Genomic DNA, 20,622 nt, shown 5'->3' on the forward strand with positions numbered 1-20,622 from the left:
TCCAAAAAATCCCAAAAAAAACACTCAAATACACGACAAGTGAACAACGCCTAACGATACTGCAGTCGCTGTTGTTGTTCTCCAAGTCTGCAGTTCCTGTTAGAGATGGGGGCTTTAAGGTGGAGAAAAGCGGGCAGGGAAAAATGCCATGCCGTTTCGTGCTGAGCCGGGTAAATGTCATGCAGTGGAAAAGCTCCATATGTTACATCAGTATTGGGCAAGTGTCACATTTGAGAAGAGCATCTGGCAAATGCTTTAAATGTAAATCCTAGAAGAATAGATATCACAATGAATGGATATAATAAGGTAAATTGTTGTACTCACAGGTTTCCCAGGATAGCCTGGAGCACCAGGTTGCCCTGGTAACCCATCTTGTCCAACAGGACCTCGTGGTCCGATTATTCCTATGTGTCCTATGTCCCCTTTCTTTCCATCCAGACCTCTAGCCCCAGGCTCTCCTGGCACTCCTCTCTGGACAGGAGAAAAGAAAAGTGCTTTTACACTCAGGGTAAGATTTTACAGAGATGTGATGGACACAGTCCAGAATAGTGATGAGCATCTCCAGCCCACACACCTGACTCAGCTGACCAATTAGTTATCTTATTATCCAGCCTCTGATTAAGTCAAATAGCTGTCAAAGCTGATTTATATTTCTCCTCAGACGCATGCAGAGGTCACAAAGTGTACATTTCCAAAAGCTGTATTACAAGTCCTATATATCAGCAGAACTGCATTAATTAAGGGCTGAATGTCTTCTGGGGAGTGCCAGGGGCAGGATGAGAGCCAAGCAGTACTTGACCCAAACCAGAACTAGTGCAAAATAATATGGAGCAGGTCAAAGAGAGGTGTAATGTAAGAAAGACTTTTAAAAAAATAACAAAAAACAAACAAAAACTTTGAACAAAAGTGTGAATGAATGCTTAGAGAGACATGAGACACATTCACAACATTTGCCTGTATGTTAATAAGCACATTAAACACTGGCACTACTCATACAATAATAGGTCCAAAAATTTGTAGACACCCCTTGAAATGAAGTAGTTCTCTTTGTCTGAAAATGTAGGTAATTGGTGGCTAAATCCCAAATGTCTCTCTAAACCCTCTGTAGGGCACAGTGTAGGTCAGAAAATAATGGTTTCTGCACTCACGTTGTATGCCGAAAACAATTTTAGTTAGTTATAAGGTTCACGTATGCATGTCGAATTAGGGCAAAGTCTGAGTGCACTATTTTTAGTTTTATTACGTTACATAGGGAGTGTGGTGCTATTTGGAATTATTAGCTTGAGCTTTATAAAAATGTGAAGCAGATAAATAATTGAGGGATCCCTACTTATATTTCCTATTTTAACATGTAAATGAGGATTACATCTTTTAAAAGAAACAAAACAATTTAAACACGACAGTTTAAAGGAGTTTTGTGTGTGAGGTCACCTACAACCCATGGGTGCTCTCTCTTTTTTTGATTTATCCATTATTCAATAATTTTGTGGTAAAGATCCATATTTGAATAAGGAACGTGCTACAAATTCTTGATATATTTTCTACTTTATCACTGCCCTCTTGACAACATTGAGTGTAAAATGTTATTTATTTTGGGGTTAAAATGACAGATGACTCTCAATGAAAGAGTCCCTGAGGCCAGTTTACCATAACCTATGAATCTCAGTCTAATTACTGGGCAGAGACTATTCTCTGATTACATGTGTTTCTCAGACTGTGAGTGTGGATTAATGCAGGCCTAGTTAAGGGACAGCTTCCTCCCCAGTGCTGTAAAAACCTAACAAAATAGGTCCAGTGTGCTCTGTGTGTTTTCCTTAAGTGTCAGTGAAGTGATGGCACTGGCAGCAATGGTCGCTTCCATGCTGCCTGTGCTCCAGCCGAAGCTGGCTCGGCTCAATAACTTGTCAACCTGTCAAATGTAAACACCCCGTGGACATGTCTGTCACAACTTTGAAGTATTTCACTCTTTCTTGTTCCTTCGGCGAGAGGAGGCCCAATCTCGTTTCCTGTGCAGAAAACCAGGCCAAATAGATTAAATGTAATTCGCCAGACTAATTCTACAAACCTCTCCTTTGCTTCCCCTGGGTCCGGCTTCGCCCTGGTAAAGAGAGAGGGAGGGAGGATGAGAGGTAGAGAGTGAGAGAGACTGTTAAAACTTCTCACAGAAATATCAAAGAGAAAAGTCAGCCTTATTAAAAAAAAAAAAAAAAAAAAAAAAGAACTGAAAAAGCACATCCTTCCTGTTCACGGTGAGAGGAGAATGGAGGGAGGGCTGGAGGTTTCGTAACGAACGAAAACCAAGCTGTGCAATAAAGCTGAAAGTGCCAACTGGCCGCGGTTCTCCAGCTCTGAATACATTTCTAAAAGCTGATTTCTGATCATCACCTAGTTTCGAGCCTCCATTTTTAGACCTCCTGAGGTAACTTTCTAATGATCCAGTGCAGAAAAAAAAATGCATTAATTATCCAGAAGTTCCACAGCTGTGTGCAATGCAGAGATTTATCAGGTTTGTCTGCAAGCCATAACCTACCACAGGTTACAAGATAGAAGTGCAATATCACATGGAGATAAGACCTACAGACTTTTCAGTGGTGAAGATGTTGTACTGAGAATCAATATATCCTTCTAATTCTTCCTTTCCTATGTGTCTTTCTGGAGGGTCTAATGATATTTTGGCAAGTTTCTGGTTTATCACACACCCCTAACGTAAGTGGTCTACTATTTTTTTAATAACTGTAGGTGATTTTAACCATGCCCTAGGTGCCTTCCCTGCTTTAGAGTAAACTTTATTAAATCTGTCTTGAGAGCATTTTTCAAACTGCAATAGCCCAGGCCTCAAAGCCTGAAAGACCTAAATGCAGTCCTAACGCCCCTTAGATTATTGTGTAGAAACCACTGGTGTGCTGCCACCTGGTGGTCATATGGTGTATAACCACTTACCAGTGGGCCAGGGACCCCAGGAGCTCCGTCACTGCCTCTCTCTCCCTGAAAGATGATGAAGGGTGGGTTCTGTTAGGGGGTCTCAGATGCTAAAAGGTTATCATTAGCATTTAATGCCTAAATGCAACCTGAGGCTTAGGGTAACCTTTAGGAGAGCATGCTGGAGTTTAGTTTGAATACTCTGCAGATTTAATCTGATGCCAGCCATGGACACTGCTTAAAGTAAGGGGCACAAATCATCCTCTGGCAGCTCTGTTCTAGCACAAGAGTTTTTTTTTTTTTTTCACTGGAGATGTATCATGTGTTTAAAACATATCTGGGATATCTAAATTCTTTAAAAGAGTCAATTAAGAAAATGGCTAGCAGTTGGACTCATTTTTATCTGATTAAATTTTAGAATTCAGAGGTTTAAAAGCTCATATTCTGGAGGTGAATCCTTGCTGTACCTGGGTGCCTTTTGACCCTGGTTCTCCCATTTGCCCCTGAAAGGAAGGGGGAAAAGGGTAATGATTTATGTCATGCAGTATCAAAAAAGACATTTTCAGATGAAATTAGAGACAAGGTGAATATTCCTATTATAACAACCTTGTTTGCTAGAAAATTCACGACATCTGTTTTCACCAAACAGTCTCTCTGTAATCTCTCAACAATCACTTTAATATAAAATGGCTGACTGCTTCATTCAGCAGCACTGTCAAATTATTATTATTATTATTATTATTATTATTATTATTATTATTATTATTAATTGTCTTAGACAACACTGTGAAGTTCTTTTACTTTTCTTTTGTCTTAGCTCACATTGCAGAGCCTTAAAGCTGGAGTAGGTAAGCGCTTGTTAGTTCTGCAATTACAGATTGCAGTCCACCATTTTCACTGCATGCTTTCTCATCCTCATTTCACTCTGTTCCTCAGTGGTCAGGACCGGTCGGTTAGTGTGTGTTGTGCTGGTATGAGTGGATCAGACACAGCAGTGCTGATAGAGTTTATAATCTACTCTTTATATACTCTTTCCAGATATGGCATATAGGTATTATATATACAGGGTGAGTCAAAAGTAGGAGGACACCGTTTTATTTAGATATAATATCATCTACGACAGTTTGCACTGCTTGAACAAAGAAAATAAAGAAAGGCTAGAAAATCCCTTGTTGAATTCCTATTGTTAGTGTTCTCTCTCTAGGACTCTTACAGCTGTAGCCAAGCAGCGCACATTTTGGAGATGTGGCTGAGGTTAGAGAGTGGCTATTTTGCAAAACTAGATTTAACTTGATTGTTCTTACAGAAATACCTACTCCAACTTTAACAAAACTTTGGTGTGCTTTGAGAAAAGTTGACATCTAGTGTTTATTAGCACTGATAGATTTTTAGCTCAAATGCAAAATTAAAGAAGCCAAATTTGCAAGTTTGTCATGGTTGAATGATTAAATCTGAGGTTAGTGGTAAAATAATATTTTACTGTTTATTAGACTGTGACACTCCTCAGTAACTTTCAAGTATCAGCACCTAAACTTGCATTTGGATGAATTACTGCTATGTGCAGCCTTAATGATGAACACATCAACAGATCCTTGCAGTTTGGTGATTTGAAGCACTCTTAGACCACTTATGGGATAATTTACCTTCTGTCCTTTAAAGCCAGTAGGCCCCATTGCACCGACTGACCCTGGGCTGCCTGGGCTGCCCTGTGCGCCCTGGGAAAATTAGAACACATCAGAATCAGCTACTGACTTAAAATCTTTATCCCTCTCTGTGTCGGAATGAAATGTGCTCTGAATGTCCTCGCTGGGGAAGGACTGGGAGTTCAGATGAATAATCATTAATTGTTACTCAGTCAGATATATTGACAGAAAAATATATCTCGAGAATAATTTAGGCATTTTGAACTGGATTCAATATTTCTCTGAAATAAATTTTTCGGCATGAGAAACATTAATATGGCTCCAGGGAGGTCTCACCTTTTGCCCCGGTTCACCTGGAAATCCTCCTGGCCCCTGCTCCCCTGTCTTACCCTAAACATCCACACACACACACACAAGGAAGCAAGAAAAAAACACACTTGACATGCATTGTGCATGATGTCTGCAATACCCCAGGCCATATTATTTGTCCAGCTTTTTTATTTCTTGGAATCTAGTTGATAAGAATACAATTCTGGAAGAGAATAAATGCAATTTCCATATAACTATCCCCACAGGAAACTGCAGCGCTTTAGCATAATTGCGAAAAGTTTGTTTTAATACTAGGCTTACCTTGGGGCCAGTTTGTCCATCTGCTCCAGGGGGTCCCTGTGGGCCTGGGGTGCCCTGAGGGGTTGAAGCAGAGAAGATACAAAGTTAAACACCGTGTGACGGCTAAGGTCAAAGGAGATATCACGCTCTGCTGATTTAAGGAATTATAAGTTGCCCTTACTGATAGCTACTAATAAAAAAAATGCTAAATAAGAACTTTTGTAGGAAATTGCCAAATATTTGGAATATTACATAAAGTCACATAAGATTAATAGAAATCATTCTTTCATTTGTGCTCTTTCAGGTTCAAATTCATTCTTTTTTTTAAACATCAGTGGTATAAATAGTAATATGATAACATTTCAGCATAGATGGGCATTATAACACCCATATTATGCCTTCATGAACCCACATTAATTCATATGTCCATTCATTCATTCATTGTTCCTTCATTCATTCACACATCCATTTGTTTGTTCATATATTCATTTGACTGCTTTATGCTGATCAGGGTTATTGTGGATCTGGAGCATACCCATGGTAACTGAACAATAGGCAGGCGGGAATCAAATACTCATCCATGCATTCACACTCTCACACCAGGGGACAGTTTCATAAGGACGGTCCATCTATCAACATGTGTCATTAGATTTTGTTAGGAAACTAAGGCACCTGGAGGAAATCCATACAGACACTGGGAGAACATACAAGACTCATGTAGAGTAACAGGCAAATAAAATGAGCTAGTTTTTTTCTTAATTTTATTATAGATTATACTATTTTGTTAAAACTATTTTTTAAATAAATTTCAGCTCTCCAGATGTTGAAAATCATGAAAAGAGATGGATATATTGTTTTATTCCTGTTTCATAGGTAGGTAAAATTGACTAATTTTTTTTTTTTTTGATTGTTTAGGTTCATTCTAAATTCAGGAGATGGCTAACTGCATGAAAGTAAACACAGACCGAAAATCATCAAAACTAAAAAAGTTACAAATGAGTTTCTGTGGTAATTCAAGCAGTGAATAAAACCATACAGACAGGGTACACTTACACATAAACCACATACAAAAAGTATTTTCTCCTCAAACACACCAAACCACTTTAAATGACATGGAACTTCTGTGCGTAAACAAACCAGAGAGAACTGCAGTTCCCCACAATCATATATGTTGCCTTTTATATGAAGACAACTACTCTATGAACAGTAGTACACCCTGTTCATAAAGAACCCGTGTTCTAATAAGACTTCTACACCAGCGGCTAACACCATCTATTACATGTCAACTACAAATCTTTTCTTTGGAATAGAGAGCCAGTTTGTCTTTATTTAGAACTAAATGTAATTTATTGCTGAGGTATTAATATGTACATTATAGATTCATTTCAGCATATTATCATTCCAACACCTTACTGCTTTTTTCAGTCTTTTTAGAATTATCTACAGCTTCATTAATCAGTTTCTACACAATGTCTCATATTTTCTATCTTCCTACAATGTAATGGAAATCTATGACATGGCCTAGGACTATTCATTCATACATACATTCATCATCTATATCCACTTCATACTGCTCAAGGTTGCGGTGGCTCTGAACCCTACCCAGAATCTTTGGGCCCTAGGCAAAGCACACTCAGAACAGTGGCCCAGTCCATTAGAAGGCATCACACATTCACTCCTGTGGACAAATTTACACACTCACTCCTGTGGACAAATTCAAACACTCAGTCCACCTTACAACGTTTAAACTGTGGAAGGAAATAATTTTAATAATCTTCATCTCACCATAAACAATGCATTTATTAATTCATCTTCTGAAATCACTTCTTCCAGTTCAGGGTCACTGTGTGTACACACCCTGTACACAATCATAAAGCCAAACCACCTACCAATGTGTGCTTTTTTGAATGTGAGAAGAAACGCACACAGACACACCAAACTCCTCACAGACAGTCTTCCAAGGCAGAGATTGAAACCAGGACCCGGAGATCCTGGAGCTGTTTGACAGTTACTCTAACCGTAGCACCACTGTGCCACTGCTATATGGCATGATACATACCAAGGCATATAACTCCTCATAAAGCCTTATGAATAGTCAATGATATAAAATATAGGGTTTTTTGCTCACTGTATGTATTATTTCTCTGCAAAGCAACCTCTGCATTCTTTCCAAATCTTGTTGTTGCAACCCCACACTGTTAAATACATTCACAGTGGAGCTATCCCCTGCAGTACAGCTCACACATGGACTAAATGCTTTGCTGAGCATCAAACACAGCTGCTGCAGTCAGTGGAGAGCTCATTTGAGTCAACTGTGCGCTAATCTGTTGACAATTGTGTTCCGAAAACACAAGTAACTTACTCACTCTGGAGTAGCTCTCACTACCTGGCTGTTCTGTGGATTTCCTCTAAACTGCTGGGTTCCACTGTCCACCCAGACTTAAAAAGCCCAGCTTAAAAAGCCAGAGTCAAATTACATAGCTACAGATGGCATTTTGTAACTGGAAGTGAGGTAGAGTGGGTCTGTCAGTTTGCCCTAAAACCACTTAAATAGCAGAGAGGTACATTATGAAAGGAAATGTCATGCTTCATACGAGAAACCACAATAGCATGGAGTCACGTAAAAACATGAAAAATGGCACATCAGAGGTCTTCATTCAACACTGTGATTTTCCAGACAGCATCATGTCATCTTAACACTGCAATCTGGTTACAAGGATTTTTTAGAGCAACTATGACAGGTTTGGATTGTCAAAAAGAAAATGAATAACCACATGTTTCCACCTAACTAATCATCATTAGTTGTATATATGCCTTAAATTACTGAGAGCTCACAAATACAAGTTATGCATTCTTATAACTGGGTTATGATATCATGACTTCTAATGCATTGTTAGCAATCCATAAGGTATAATAAAAAAAGGTTATAAAGTATAGAGCATTTTTAATGATATGACACATTTATAATGCCTCATGAAGACTGTATTGTACCAGGCTATGAGGGATTGACCTGAAGGAAATGTAACGTATACTTTTGGTTTATTTGGTTCAAAACTATATTTCCACATTTTGTAAAAGTAGTTTACTATACAGACATTATTAATATTATTTTTTTAATTTTAATAAATAGGCAAGGGTTTCACATGGAATTACATCTTAGGCATTAATGAGTGTACAGTATAATGAGGCTGGAAATATACCTGCAAATTGTAATGCATTTAAATGCTGATTGCACTGTGGTTCCCATGCCCCATCTACAAGCCCAATTTACAGAATGTTTTTACCTAATTCAAAATCCATTTGGGAACTCAGAGAGGTGCTGAATAAAGGAGGCACTAAATAAATGCCACACACTCTCCAGGTCTCAAATGATCCATAATAGTTTGCTTTACGTTGTGCATATATTTGAGAGTCAAGATAGAGGCCATTTTGCCATTTAAACTACAACAGATTAACAAAAAACTAATGTTTTATTCCTTGCATAGGCAGATCAATCATAACGTTATGACCACCCCTTGTTTCTGCACTAAATGGTCATTATTATGGTCATCAGCTCAGTTGACAATACAGGAACACTTTGTAGTCCAACGGTTGCTCTGCATACATTGTTTTCCACCTTTCACCCTGTTCTTCAATAGTATGGATCCCCACTGAACCACCACAGAGCAGGTCTGATTTGGGAATGGACACTGAGTGTAGAAACAACGAGGTGGTCATAATGTTACGGCTGATGGGTGTAAAAGTAACATATGTTTGATATTTACAATCAGAAAGTAAAAACTCCTGATGGATTGTGTCACCCATGATTGGTGCAGTAGCAGCATGATTGTATGAAACCTGTGTATTCTGCTCTGTACTGTTTAAGTCAGAATGACGCTCTCTATAGCTGCAGTGTGCTGGCCATGAAGAGAGAGCTGCTTAGTATGCTATTCATTCTCAAGACCTCTTTGCAGAAATTACCACAGACCCTCAGCAGTTCATCTTTCCTGACACGTCAACACAGATTATTTCACTCCATTTCGCCTTTTTTCTCCCACAGACTTTAGTGGGAAAGATCTTGTTTAATTGCATCGCACTTTTGACATTCCTCCCCGAGTTGATATTGCAGAGAACATAATTTCATCCCATCCACATGCTTATATTTCATTTATTCATGATCCGTAGTCATTTTACACTTGTTTTCTAGTCCTACAGTGCTGGGTAAATGTCAGAAACTTCTCTTCATTTATTTAATTCTCAGTCAAAACAGCTGTTATGCACATTTTTTCAATGGTTGTTCATTTGATTTAGTGGTTATTCATTTTTTTCTGCAAACGAGTCAAGAACAAGTGGACAAGGAAGAGAAAGCCAAAGCAAAACCAGTTGGAAAAACAGCAGTTCCAAAGGGCTGTCGAATTATTAAGCTATATTTGGGCACCTAAAAATCATGCCAAAAAAACAAAAACTGTCACACTCTGATGAACAGGAGTAAACTAAGCTCCACTTTTGTTTCATATATACAACCTATTTTCATTGCAATGTCCCAGATTTTTTGCAAGTGGGCTTTTGAAAAGAAAAAGAACAAAAAAATATAATATATAATATAATAAAATAAAAAACAGGTGTTTCTGTCCTTGCTTCCACTGTGAAAAAAACAACTCAATGCTATGGGTCTGAAAGGGCACAAAGTTGTGAAGAACCATTTACTGAGAAAAGGAAATAGACAGTAAAGTAAATCATTTTTAAAACAAAACAACAAAGAAGCTGCAGATGCTGTCGGAACAATGAACTGGCATCTGCTTGAAGGTGGTGAATCATTAGAAGCAGAAAGCGAAACCAACTCCCTAGGCTAGTGTGGGCAAATCTCTCTGCAGATTTATTGGAAAAACTAAAAGCTATTCTCCTGAAAATAGGTGAAAGCAAAGAATGCACACCTTAAATACTGAAAGAAATATATATTGAGGTTTGTGTGCTAGTTTCTTTTAAATACATTATGCTGATATTTTGTGCAGAAAAAACAATAAATGATTAACTTGTGCTTAATGGTTGTTTTGACTGCAAATTAAATCAATGACGGGTGGTCTCTTACTTTTAAACTGTGGTATATTTTTAGCAGAACCCTGAGGCTTGCTGGGTCTTAAGTGGGCTTTCCTACCAAATGAAGTGAAGTGAGTGTGTAATGAATTAGTGTAATGAATTAATCATATTCCACTCCGAAGAGCTGAATGAGTCTGACTGAAGATCTGTGTGTAGGGCCACAAGATGGCAGCAATAAAGTCAGTGGCAGAAGCTTTGAGCACTGCAGCACGCTACACTTACCAACAGAGGTCAGAGCACTGTTGTTTCTTGATGTATTTTTTCGATGCGCTGGAGCAGTGCCATTGTCCAACAGCTTCTTTTACAAATTCCATTGACCAATATGTGATTAAACTTTGCTGCTCTCCCTCACCACATTTTGTAGCGAGGAGCCTGTCTTAAGGTGACTGGAAAGAATTTCAATCTGATTTCTCTTACATGTCCAATCTTAGGGGGTCAGCTGTCACAAAGAATAGATAAGGCAAAGAGGTTAGAGCTGCGGTACTCAAGAGGGATGTTCACTTACTGGAGGTCCTTTAGGTCCAGGAGATCCTTTCAGTCCAGACGATCCTTTGGCCCCCTAAGCTCCAGAGACAAACCCAAGATCAATACCAATGTGCTTCTTGTGACTGCAACAAACTGCGAAGGGATTGTGCAAGTCTTACTGGTTTCTTTAACATTATGTGTCTGGCACAATACTCCAAGAAAATCAATAAGGGCTGCATTATGATATCGCACGGTGGGATTTATTCCCTTCATATGAGCCCCACAATACGATGGAAAACTGTAAGAATACTGAGAGTGGCAGGAGAGGTCTTACCGGAGGTCCGCTCAGCCCCACCTCACCAGGAAGTCCAATAATACCCTGAGGACATAAGAGAAGAATCAAAAAGTCCACCTTGACTGACGGGCTCCATCACAACACCATTAATCTTGGTCCTCTTTTCTAGCTTCTGTTACTTCATTATTGCTCCTGATTAATTCTACATTCTGGCAAAGTCGTTACAGAAATGGTACCTTTGCCAAGAAAAACCACAAGCTCCTGGACAAAGATGTACATACAGTATTCTACAGTGCTGTAAAGAGTCCACACAGTGACTCTGACTGTTCCCAGGCCTCCTTAATGACTTTAATGGAAGCCCCTTGAATTCCCTGCTTTCTTTAGGAAGTCCCAGACATGTTACATACAATTACACACATGGGATAACAATCTTGGAAATGTAGTTGTATGAAGCAGTCCGTCTGTTGAGGCCACCTCAGACTGACTGTATGGAGTTGAACTGGCAACACAGTGTAGAGCAAACTTTTTCTGCAGTGCCCCCTTTTGTAGATGAGAACACTCTGGAGCCTCCCTCTGCCCCGACTCCAACATACAGTATATATACATATCTTTTCTTTCCATACTCCAGTGTCATTTATTTTAAACTTTGAAATTCATACAAAACTACAACATTTTACCGAACAAAACAAAAGAAATACAATGGAAATATAACATGAAATGGATTATGCATCTCATTCAAGTGCCTTGCCACCCCTACAATACCTCTGCTGCCCACTGTGGGAACCACTCATGTAGTGGATACCTTTTAACCCTTAATCACACAGCTCCAACCCATCCATTTATGTTTTGTCTGCATCAAATACATTTGGTAATTGGCAATTAAACACTCACTTTCAACTCTCTTGACAGATTGTAGTGTAAAGCCCGATTTATGCTTCTGTGTTGACCCTATTCCGTAGGAAACACGTCAACGCGTCTCGCAATGGCTGTGATTGGTCAGAAGTTGGAAGATGGAAAATGAACTTCTCACTTCCACACATAGAGACGCAGACAGCAGCACATTCATAGCGAAAGATTTCCTCGGACATGATGTGGGCTTCAGGGATGAATAAAAATGTTGAACAAAGGGAAAAAAATACCTCCACAAGAAGTGATGCCATGTGGGAAAAAGGTGCCGGCTTTGTATTAGTTACTTTCCTAGCACCTCATGCTCTATCTCAATCAACAACCTACTCCCTAAATATTCCACTTTAAAGACTTATAAAAGTAATTCTACTAAACCATTACATTGTGTTCTGCATTGTGTAGAGCAAGGATGGGCATAAGGGCCACACTGGGATGAAAATTGACTGGCGGGCCGAGGGGTGGGGGTTATGGGGAATGGGAACTAAAATATATAAATTACATGTAAAACCTAAGAAGTAAAGTTTCCCTACCTACCTTAATATAGATTTTATATTTATCTTATTTATCTTATTTTTGAATATCAATGAAATGCCAGACTCATTTAATTATGTGAACGTTTATGGGCGAACCTGATTTCGCAATATATTTATTTTTTATTTTTTTACTGCTTGGTGTATCACAGTTAAAACCAATATAGCATTTAAAGCAGCACTTACAAGAAACGTTAACAGTCTATTTGTGACATCTTAAAGCAGGCAAGTTTTTATAACACACTTGCATGATCAGGGACTCCAGAGGGGTAGTAGCACTCAATGGCAAGTGTTCATTCATTCATTCATTATCTGTAACCGCTTATCCAGTTCAGGGTCGCGGTGGGTCCAGAGGCTACCTGGAATCATTGGGTGCAAGGTGGGAATACACCCTGGAGGGGGCGCCAGTCCTTCACAGGGCAACACACACACTCACACCTACGGAAACGTTTGAGTCGCCAATCCACCTACCAACGTGTGTTTTTGGACCATGGGAGGAAACCGGAGCACCCGGAGGAAAACCACATGGACACGGGGAGAACACACCAGGTAGGCTCCTCACAGACAGTCACCCAGAGCGGGAATTGAGCCCACAAACTCCAGGTACCTGGAGCTGTGTGACTGCAACAGTACCTGCTGCGCCAGGTGTATTAAGACCTATTACACTCTGCTTTAATGCTTCATCTAATGGACTCAGTTAAATGCAGGATATTACAATATCGTCAAAAAGGTAAAACTAAAGCGGTTTTAGGACAATTGTGTAAAAACTCAGAGTGCCAGATAACTAAAATACGTGTGACTTAAACTATGCGGACCGTAGTTGGCCACCTCATGTAGAGAAAGATGTTTGAGACGCTTACAACAGTGTTGGTTCCGCGTCAAGTTAACGCAGAAGAATAAATCTATGGAGAGGGATTAGTGCCAAACTGAAAAGCTATCACTGCAATAGGACAACATTTAATGCAATCCACACAAGTCATTGCTTTTCCAAACCACGCCCAAATTCAGTAGAGGACTTTGATTGGATAGTGATTGCTTATCAATTGTGGCACGAATACAGCACTGCTCTCAGCTGAAATGAAATCCCTGCTTTGCATTTTGCTTTGGCAGGTTCACAGTGCCACATAGTGGACTACAATACAGTTGAGCTGATTGCATGAATATTTGTATTTTATTATGGCATGTTTGTGTGTGTGTATGTGTGTGTGTGTGTGTGTGTTGCCCTGTGTAGGACTGGCGCCCCCTCCAGGGTGCATTCCCGCCTTGCACCCAATGATTCCAGGTAGCCTCTGGACCCACCGCGACCCTGATCTGGATAAGCGGTTACAGATAATGAATGAATGAATGAACGAATGTTTTCTGCATGTTTGTGTTTAAAGGTAATCTCACATGTAATGCATTTCAATGAGACATTTATTTTAAAAGTATCTCACGATGTAAAGCAATAGAGTTGTTTACTGATTACATTTTGAGGTGACTGTATTCAGTTTTGGCATTAATTCAGCATGTTATTTTTAAAATGCAAATCCTCATGTATTGTTTTTCAGTAAAGAGGTCAAGCAACATATACCACACTGTAAAAAATGTCTGTGAGTTTTACGGTAGAAAAATTGTATAACCATGACAGTAGATGACTGTAAACTCTAAAAAGGTTGAAAACAGATTCTATAACTGTGAAATACCATAAATAACTTTATCAGCCTAAATACACATTTTTACATCCCTTTACTGTAAAAAATACATTATTTCACAGTTAAATGCACAAACCATTATGGGTGGTACAAGTGTCCCAGTACTGAAAGGAGCTGAGACTCATTAGGGAGTTCCCAGCATGCCTTGATTCTCCATGTTTTCTGTGATTTTCTGAGTTTTTGTCTGTCTTTAAGATTTTTTGATTTTGGGTTGCATTTGTGGCCCTCAGATACTGCACATTTCTATGGTGCTTTCAGGAATGCCTGTTCAATTCTCTCATTTGTCACACTATTTACATGTTAATTTTATGGCAAAACAATGTTTCTTTGTTATTTTTATGTAAATACTATGGCTTTTTTCATGGTGCATATCTGTTTTTAACTGAAAAGTACTGTAAACAAAACAGATCTTAAATGTAAAATTTATGGTGGTACGCCAGATGATCTCGAAACAATTACTACTTAATTAAAGAATTAATTAATAACAAAAAATCTGTTAATGTGTAAACTACATAGTGTTTTGCACTTTTCATGATTAAGCTTTAATAAAATTAGTGTTTTAAAAAAATACAACATGGGCTAACATGAATAAATAGTAGTTTAGTCTGTAAGGGAAGGACTGAGCAACATTCCCCTGCACGATCTCCCAGTATTTTGTAAAATCCATGTAAATAAAGCCCAGTTTCAGCTTTTTATTGGATGTATGCTAAGGCTAGAGATAGACATGAGCAAGTTGGACTATTGCAAAACGAACAAAATGAATGAGAAAATAAACCGAGACCAACCCAGAAAAATACTTCTAAGCCCAAAAGGACTAAATCTAGAGGCATAAAAATAGAGAGTACACTTAACTGAAGTACATTAACGTGGCAGATTTTCACATCATTAGTGTCCTTAAACACTGTTTAACAGTGCCGCGCCTCCTTCAACTACTGATACAAGTGCTGGGTGCCGCTGGGAGCACCTGCTCCAAGCACCACACTGTTTTCACATATAGCCTAGTAAAGCACATATTCAATTGACCTCTCTTGTTGTATTTATTTCTCTCAAAATGCTTACTTCCCCAAAATTGTTACAGATAATGGATGAATGAATGGATGAACTGTATTTGCCCTAAAAATTTGAGAACCACTGTGTTAAGCCAGACTGTGATCAGACTGTGATCATATCTGACTGTCTGGGCATGGTCCTAATATTTTAATGAGCAAGCCTGTTCATCAAATGGGTGAGTGTGTGATGCCCTGTGATGTCCAGGATGTGTTCCTGCCCTGCACCCAATGACTGCCACTGTGACCCAAATGAATCCATTCATGAATTGATGTGATCAAAATGAAGCCATTACAGGAGATGAATGAATTAGATTGACACGCCTTTATACACTGCACCAGCCTGTTATGAAGCAGGACTAAACAACACAGTGCCATTGATTGAAGAGGCTCTGCAAAATCAGGTGGTTGTGTAAAACCTGGCTGTGACCCTGGCTCATTAAAAACGTTATCCTCAAACATTATTATATAATATATAACATATTATTTTATATATATAGCCTCACTATTTATATATATATATATATATATATATATATATATATATATATATATATATATATATATATATATATATATATATATATATATATATATATATATATATATATATATATATATTCCTTTTCAAGAAAATAATCTATGACCCTGTCGTACCAACAAGGCGTCTTTTCCAGGGACTTGACTAGTGTCCTCTCAACGGCCAGCAGAGCTAGGCTGCTTAAACGGCCTTGGCCCATGTGAAGTGTGTCCGCCTGTGAGTGCTTTGTGACGGTGGAGGGGCTCAGCAGCACCCGCTGGACAGAAACTGCGATAGAAGTCAGAAAGTGTGACAGAAGTCAGTCTGCAAACACAAGCAGCTACAAAAACCCCACCAGAAATAGAAGCTCGATTTGTCGCTAGTCGTTTTTAACAAAGAAAATGCCGCTAGAAGGACTTAGAAAGTCTCCGGTTCAACCCAGAACAGAGTGAAAATGTAATGCTCCCACGGATCTTTACACCAAAGGATCGCTGATTCGCTCATTTCGCTGTCAATCAAAAAGGGATTCAGCCTCAGACAGATCATCCAATCAATCATGCAGAAGCTGAGCGTCCGGGCCAGCCGAGGCCAGCCCACTGCCCCATAGACCCCCAGAGACACTGAGCGTCCGATGGGCGGGACAAAGCCCAGCCTTTATCCAATCACTCGTCTCGTTTCGCTGCACTTCGCCGCTTCGCTATTGAACTCCGTGGACGCTCAGCGTCCGCACTGTTTAAAGCACCGTGAAGGGAATGATTGAGAGGAAAGCCGCGTCTTTACCAGTGATAAGAAACTGATTCTGAACAAAAGTTGAGCGCGCTGTAGTGCATATTTATTCAATGACATGTACACACAACCGTATATATTTGATCACTTATTTTTTTATATTTTAGGGGAAGCTGAGCTTCCCTTGCAGTCTTAGAGCAATCGCCTCTGATATATATATGTATATATTCATTCATTCATTTATTGTAGGAAACTACTGCTTATTCAGTTCAGGATCATAGTGGGTCCGGAATCACTGGGCACAAGGCGAGAACACACCCTGGAGATTTTTGAGTCGTCAATCCACCTACCAACATTTGGTTTTGGACCATGGGAATAACCGGAGTACCCAGAGGAAACCCACGCAGACACAGGGAGAACACACCAAACCCCTCACAGGCAGTCACCTGCTGCACCCATTAAATTGGCTGTTTGTTACTATGCCTTGAAGACTGATATATGTAAATGACAACAAAATTTTGTGCCTTGTTCAAAGAGCAGTCAGAGCTAAAGCACTACCTATAATATCCACATGAACAGGCAGGACTAAACAGCTACTCACTGAGATTATTAATATACTAATAATATAATGAGATGCAGTTTGAAAGTATACAACATCTAGCTCTCTTATATTATACTTTTTGTATTAAAAAAGTACATAGTCCCTTCAAAACACTAAAAGAAGAGGTCACAGGATAAATATTACCACCAACATCACTCCCAGCAGCCCATATACACATATACACTACATTTTTATACAACAAAGATTTGTATTTTTTTTGTTGTAATATTAACATGCAATATAATTTCCCTGCACAATGCAAGTTAGTCATTAGTGTGGTGAAATGTGGAGGCGGAAGTGAACACAAGGAAACTCTTTATGAAACAATGTAACAGATATGGAAGTGGGAGCATCAGAGAATACTAAGAACAAGGCAACCATCAAAGAACATCAATCACGAAGACTACAATCGAAGACAGTTACTATATGCAATACTTGGAACAGAATAAGAAATGAGATAGGACATAAACATGAAAATAAACATGTCATAACCTACAAAGGGCAAAGCAAAACCCAGATTACGGAAGTCATAAACACAGATACACAAGGAAACAAAAGCCCACAAGAGAGACCAAACAAACCCAAGAACCAAGGATCACAAAAAAACAATGACAAACAATACTATCATTCACATGGATCCGGATATTTTTAAAATAAAAAAACATATATATATATATATTTTTTTGAAAATATCTCCATCCAGACAAATACAAAATCAGTTGCATTATCATGCCAGTACAATAGGGGGCTATAGTACCTCTTTAAGAGAGACATTAAAACATCAAAAATTATGAGAAAAACACAGAGGTTTAATCCCAAATCACGTCATACTCCGTGTGTAATGCACTACGCAAGTCATGAAATTAGTGAATTTCTAAATATTAATACTCCGTACAACAGAGTTTTAAGGCCATGGCATTTTAAAAACAAATAAGATTCCGAAAATAAAGTCAGAATTCTGAGAATAATGTCAGAATAATTCTGAGATTAACGTCTGAAACATTTGGAGAAAAAAGTCATATTTCACTTCACGTATCTGCACAGGCAGACACATCCACAGTATAACTGAGGAATGCAGTCTATTGCTATGGTATAGATTTCAGGAATAAATATTCAGTCCTCTGGCACATCAAAACCAGATTTTATTAAAATTTGAATGCTGAATCAGTGGTTCAAGAACCCGGTTATTCAGAAGAGGGCATGTAGTTTCATATGATACAATTAATAATCACAAAAATAATGGATCTAGAGGGAGCAGCAGCCTGCCCCATGAGGCTCCATTGTGTTATGGCTTATGGACTTGTACAATAAACTAAAGCTGTTTGCATTGCAGTCAGTGGCTGCACTGACAGGGTTAGTTGTCATGTCGTGTTGATGCATTTCCAACAATATTATTCTATATATTCTGACTTTATTCTCAGAATTCTAACTTTATTCTCAGAATCTTTTTTTTTTTCAATGCTTCTGTCATAGGTCTGAGACTGGGAATTGGGCTAAAACAGCATAGTCCTGCTTTACGACTATTAAAGGATTATCTTATATTAAATTGACAAACCAATGTTTAATGTATTATTGTGTTAGCATTACCCAAGATTAGGGCTGTTTTGTTTACACTACAAGAGCATAGTTTGTACCCATTGCGTTAGCAGTTCAATGCAGCAAGTGGAACCTGCTAGAGAGAAAACATGGATTTAGGTTCCTTGGCACTTTAAGAAGGGGAAAGAGAGAGAACAGTTATGATATAGCATGTAAACAATGAAAAACAGTACAAGCTGTTTTGAAAGCCTTTTCCAGGCACTTGAGTCCCTGATTGTTAGGTATGAAACAAGAGCCTACATTTACTCTGCCAGAAACAGCATTTGATATCCACTGAAATGGAAGCATAAGCACTTGTTTTATGGAAAAATATTTATCTTTGTGTTAAATTCTGGTCCATTATGGTTTTTCTGAGTGTTTTTAAGTGTGGCATTTACAGGAGGGACCCGCATTGAGCCAATGTAAAACACTCCAACTTTTCAGCACCTGCATTAGGCAGTCCATAGGTCCATTCTCATGAATGAGCTCTCTTCTGCTAGTTCTACAAAACAGAGAATAACAATCTCTTGATTAATGCTTGCAAACACGCAACCGGATCCTCGAGCCCTCTGCACCCACATCAGCAAAGTTTCTGCCACTGGGTTTACTCAGGCTTTACAGCACTGAAAGACATACAGCAGCGTGGAGGAAACATCAAGGCTTCTGTTTGCTCCCCTGAGCTCTGGGAGATGAGAGGGGTGATGAGGGAAGGGGAACAGGTGTGTCACTTTGAAGTGACGCCTCTCGCATTGCGTCCGGGTTAATGAGTCATTTGATGGCGAAAGGGCTGCGTGGATTCCTCTCAAAGCCTCTTCCAAGGCAGGGATGAGACTGGATCAAATAGCGAAACTAAAGAGATCGTTAGAGTGGAATGATATTGAGAGGTAACACTCTGTGAGAGTGCGATAGCGAGGGGGAGTTTAAGGTCATGAATGTAATTACATGAGAGAAAAGAAAGGTATCGTTCCTGAAGAGTAAAGTGAATTTCAAAACGGCAGACTCCTCTCATAGACACTATAGGACTTACAGATATATTTGTTCCCCCTGTATGTTTATGACCAAATATGAAATATATATATATATATATATATATACACTCACATCTGTGATGCAACACTCAAACTGGAGTGCGGCAATGAAATGCTACACATTCATATTTAAATATTATACCCATTATTGATAAGGCTTATATAAGCATGTGATGTAAGATTTATCTGAGACAGTAAATTAACGGGGCTGTGCCTTTCATTTCATTCACGGCTGAAAGTGCTTTAGACTAAACTCCTTTCGACATCAGACACTGAGAAGCTTGAGTAATTAATGCAGCCAAGCAAAGCATACAGTAGTCCGTAAAGTGGAGAGGGGCTGACATTAATGACAAAACCAGTCATTGGGAAGTCTTTGGTTTCTGATTCCTACTGCCACTGTCCTCTAGTGAAGCGCAGAGCTGCCAAGATTAGCCGGATCTTCTTTTGACTTGAGACTGCAGAATTGTTTAAGCTCGGTTCTCTCTCAGTGCAGATGGGAATCAAATTTTTAATGCCGTCTGGCCCTGAGTTTCATCATTTTGGTCTGTGCGCTGCACTCAGTTGCGGAGAGAAACAAAGCTAATACTAATTCATTACATGTGTTACCCAACCCACAACAACATCATTGATGTTTAAAGATGGTTGTTGCAACCACTGCTGCAAATTGGCCTTTGAGACAGAGAACTCTGCTCATTAAGCTTAAGTCACATTTAGTTTTATAGCAGAGAATTCAGACCTAGCTAAGAAGCTCTAGAAATTTTCAGCACATAGTAATGAAAAGTCTCCTCTTGCTCAGATATTTCTCCTGAGGAAATAAGGAGCTCTTAGAAAAGTTCCAATCCGTGTTCAGATTTTCTGAGATAATACCACTCATCTACAATAGGTTGAGGATTTCAGTCATGTGAATCAGAGGACGCATGAAATCCAGATGGAGGGCAGGAGGTGAAAAACAGAATGGAGAAGACTTGTAGGTGTGCAAAAATCACTCCTCA

At 39.0% G+C, this 20,622-nt stretch overlaps 1 protein-coding gene across 1 annotated transcript in view; it reads right to left on the bottom strand.

The window, feature by feature from the left end:
* The window catches only part of si:dkey-225n22.4 (collagen alpha-1(XXI) chain), a 106,067-nt gene that overhangs the window by 4,330 nt on the left and 81,115 nt on the right, over positions 1-20,622 (bottom strand). The window contains exons 22-32 of the mRNA XM_066683329.1: positions 19,239-19,433; positions 19,050-19,104; positions 11,047-11,091; positions 10,753-10,806; positions 5,193-5,246; positions 4,899-4,952; positions 4,563-4,634; positions 3,387-3,422; positions 2,941-2,985; positions 2,066-2,098; positions 325-471 (exon numbers count right to left, since the gene is read on the bottom strand). Of these exons, the coding sequence (XP_066539426.1) occupies positions 325-471; positions 2,066-2,098; positions 2,941-2,985; positions 3,387-3,422; positions 4,563-4,634; positions 4,899-4,952; positions 5,193-5,246; positions 10,753-10,806; positions 11,047-11,091; positions 19,050-19,104; positions 19,239-19,433 (790 nt within the window). The remainder of the gene's footprint in view (positions 1-324; positions 472-2,065; positions 2,099-2,940; positions 2,986-3,386; positions 3,423-4,562; positions 4,635-4,898; positions 4,953-5,192; positions 5,247-10,752; positions 10,807-11,046; positions 11,092-19,049; positions 19,105-19,238; positions 19,434-20,622) is intronic.

Source organism: Hoplias malabaricus, chromosome 10, assembly GCF_029633855.1.
Source record: "Hoplias malabaricus isolate fHopMal1 chromosome 10, fHopMal1.hap1, whole genome shotgun sequence".
NCBI lineage: Eukaryota > Metazoa > Chordata > Actinopteri > Characiformes > Erythrinidae > Hoplias > Hoplias malabaricus.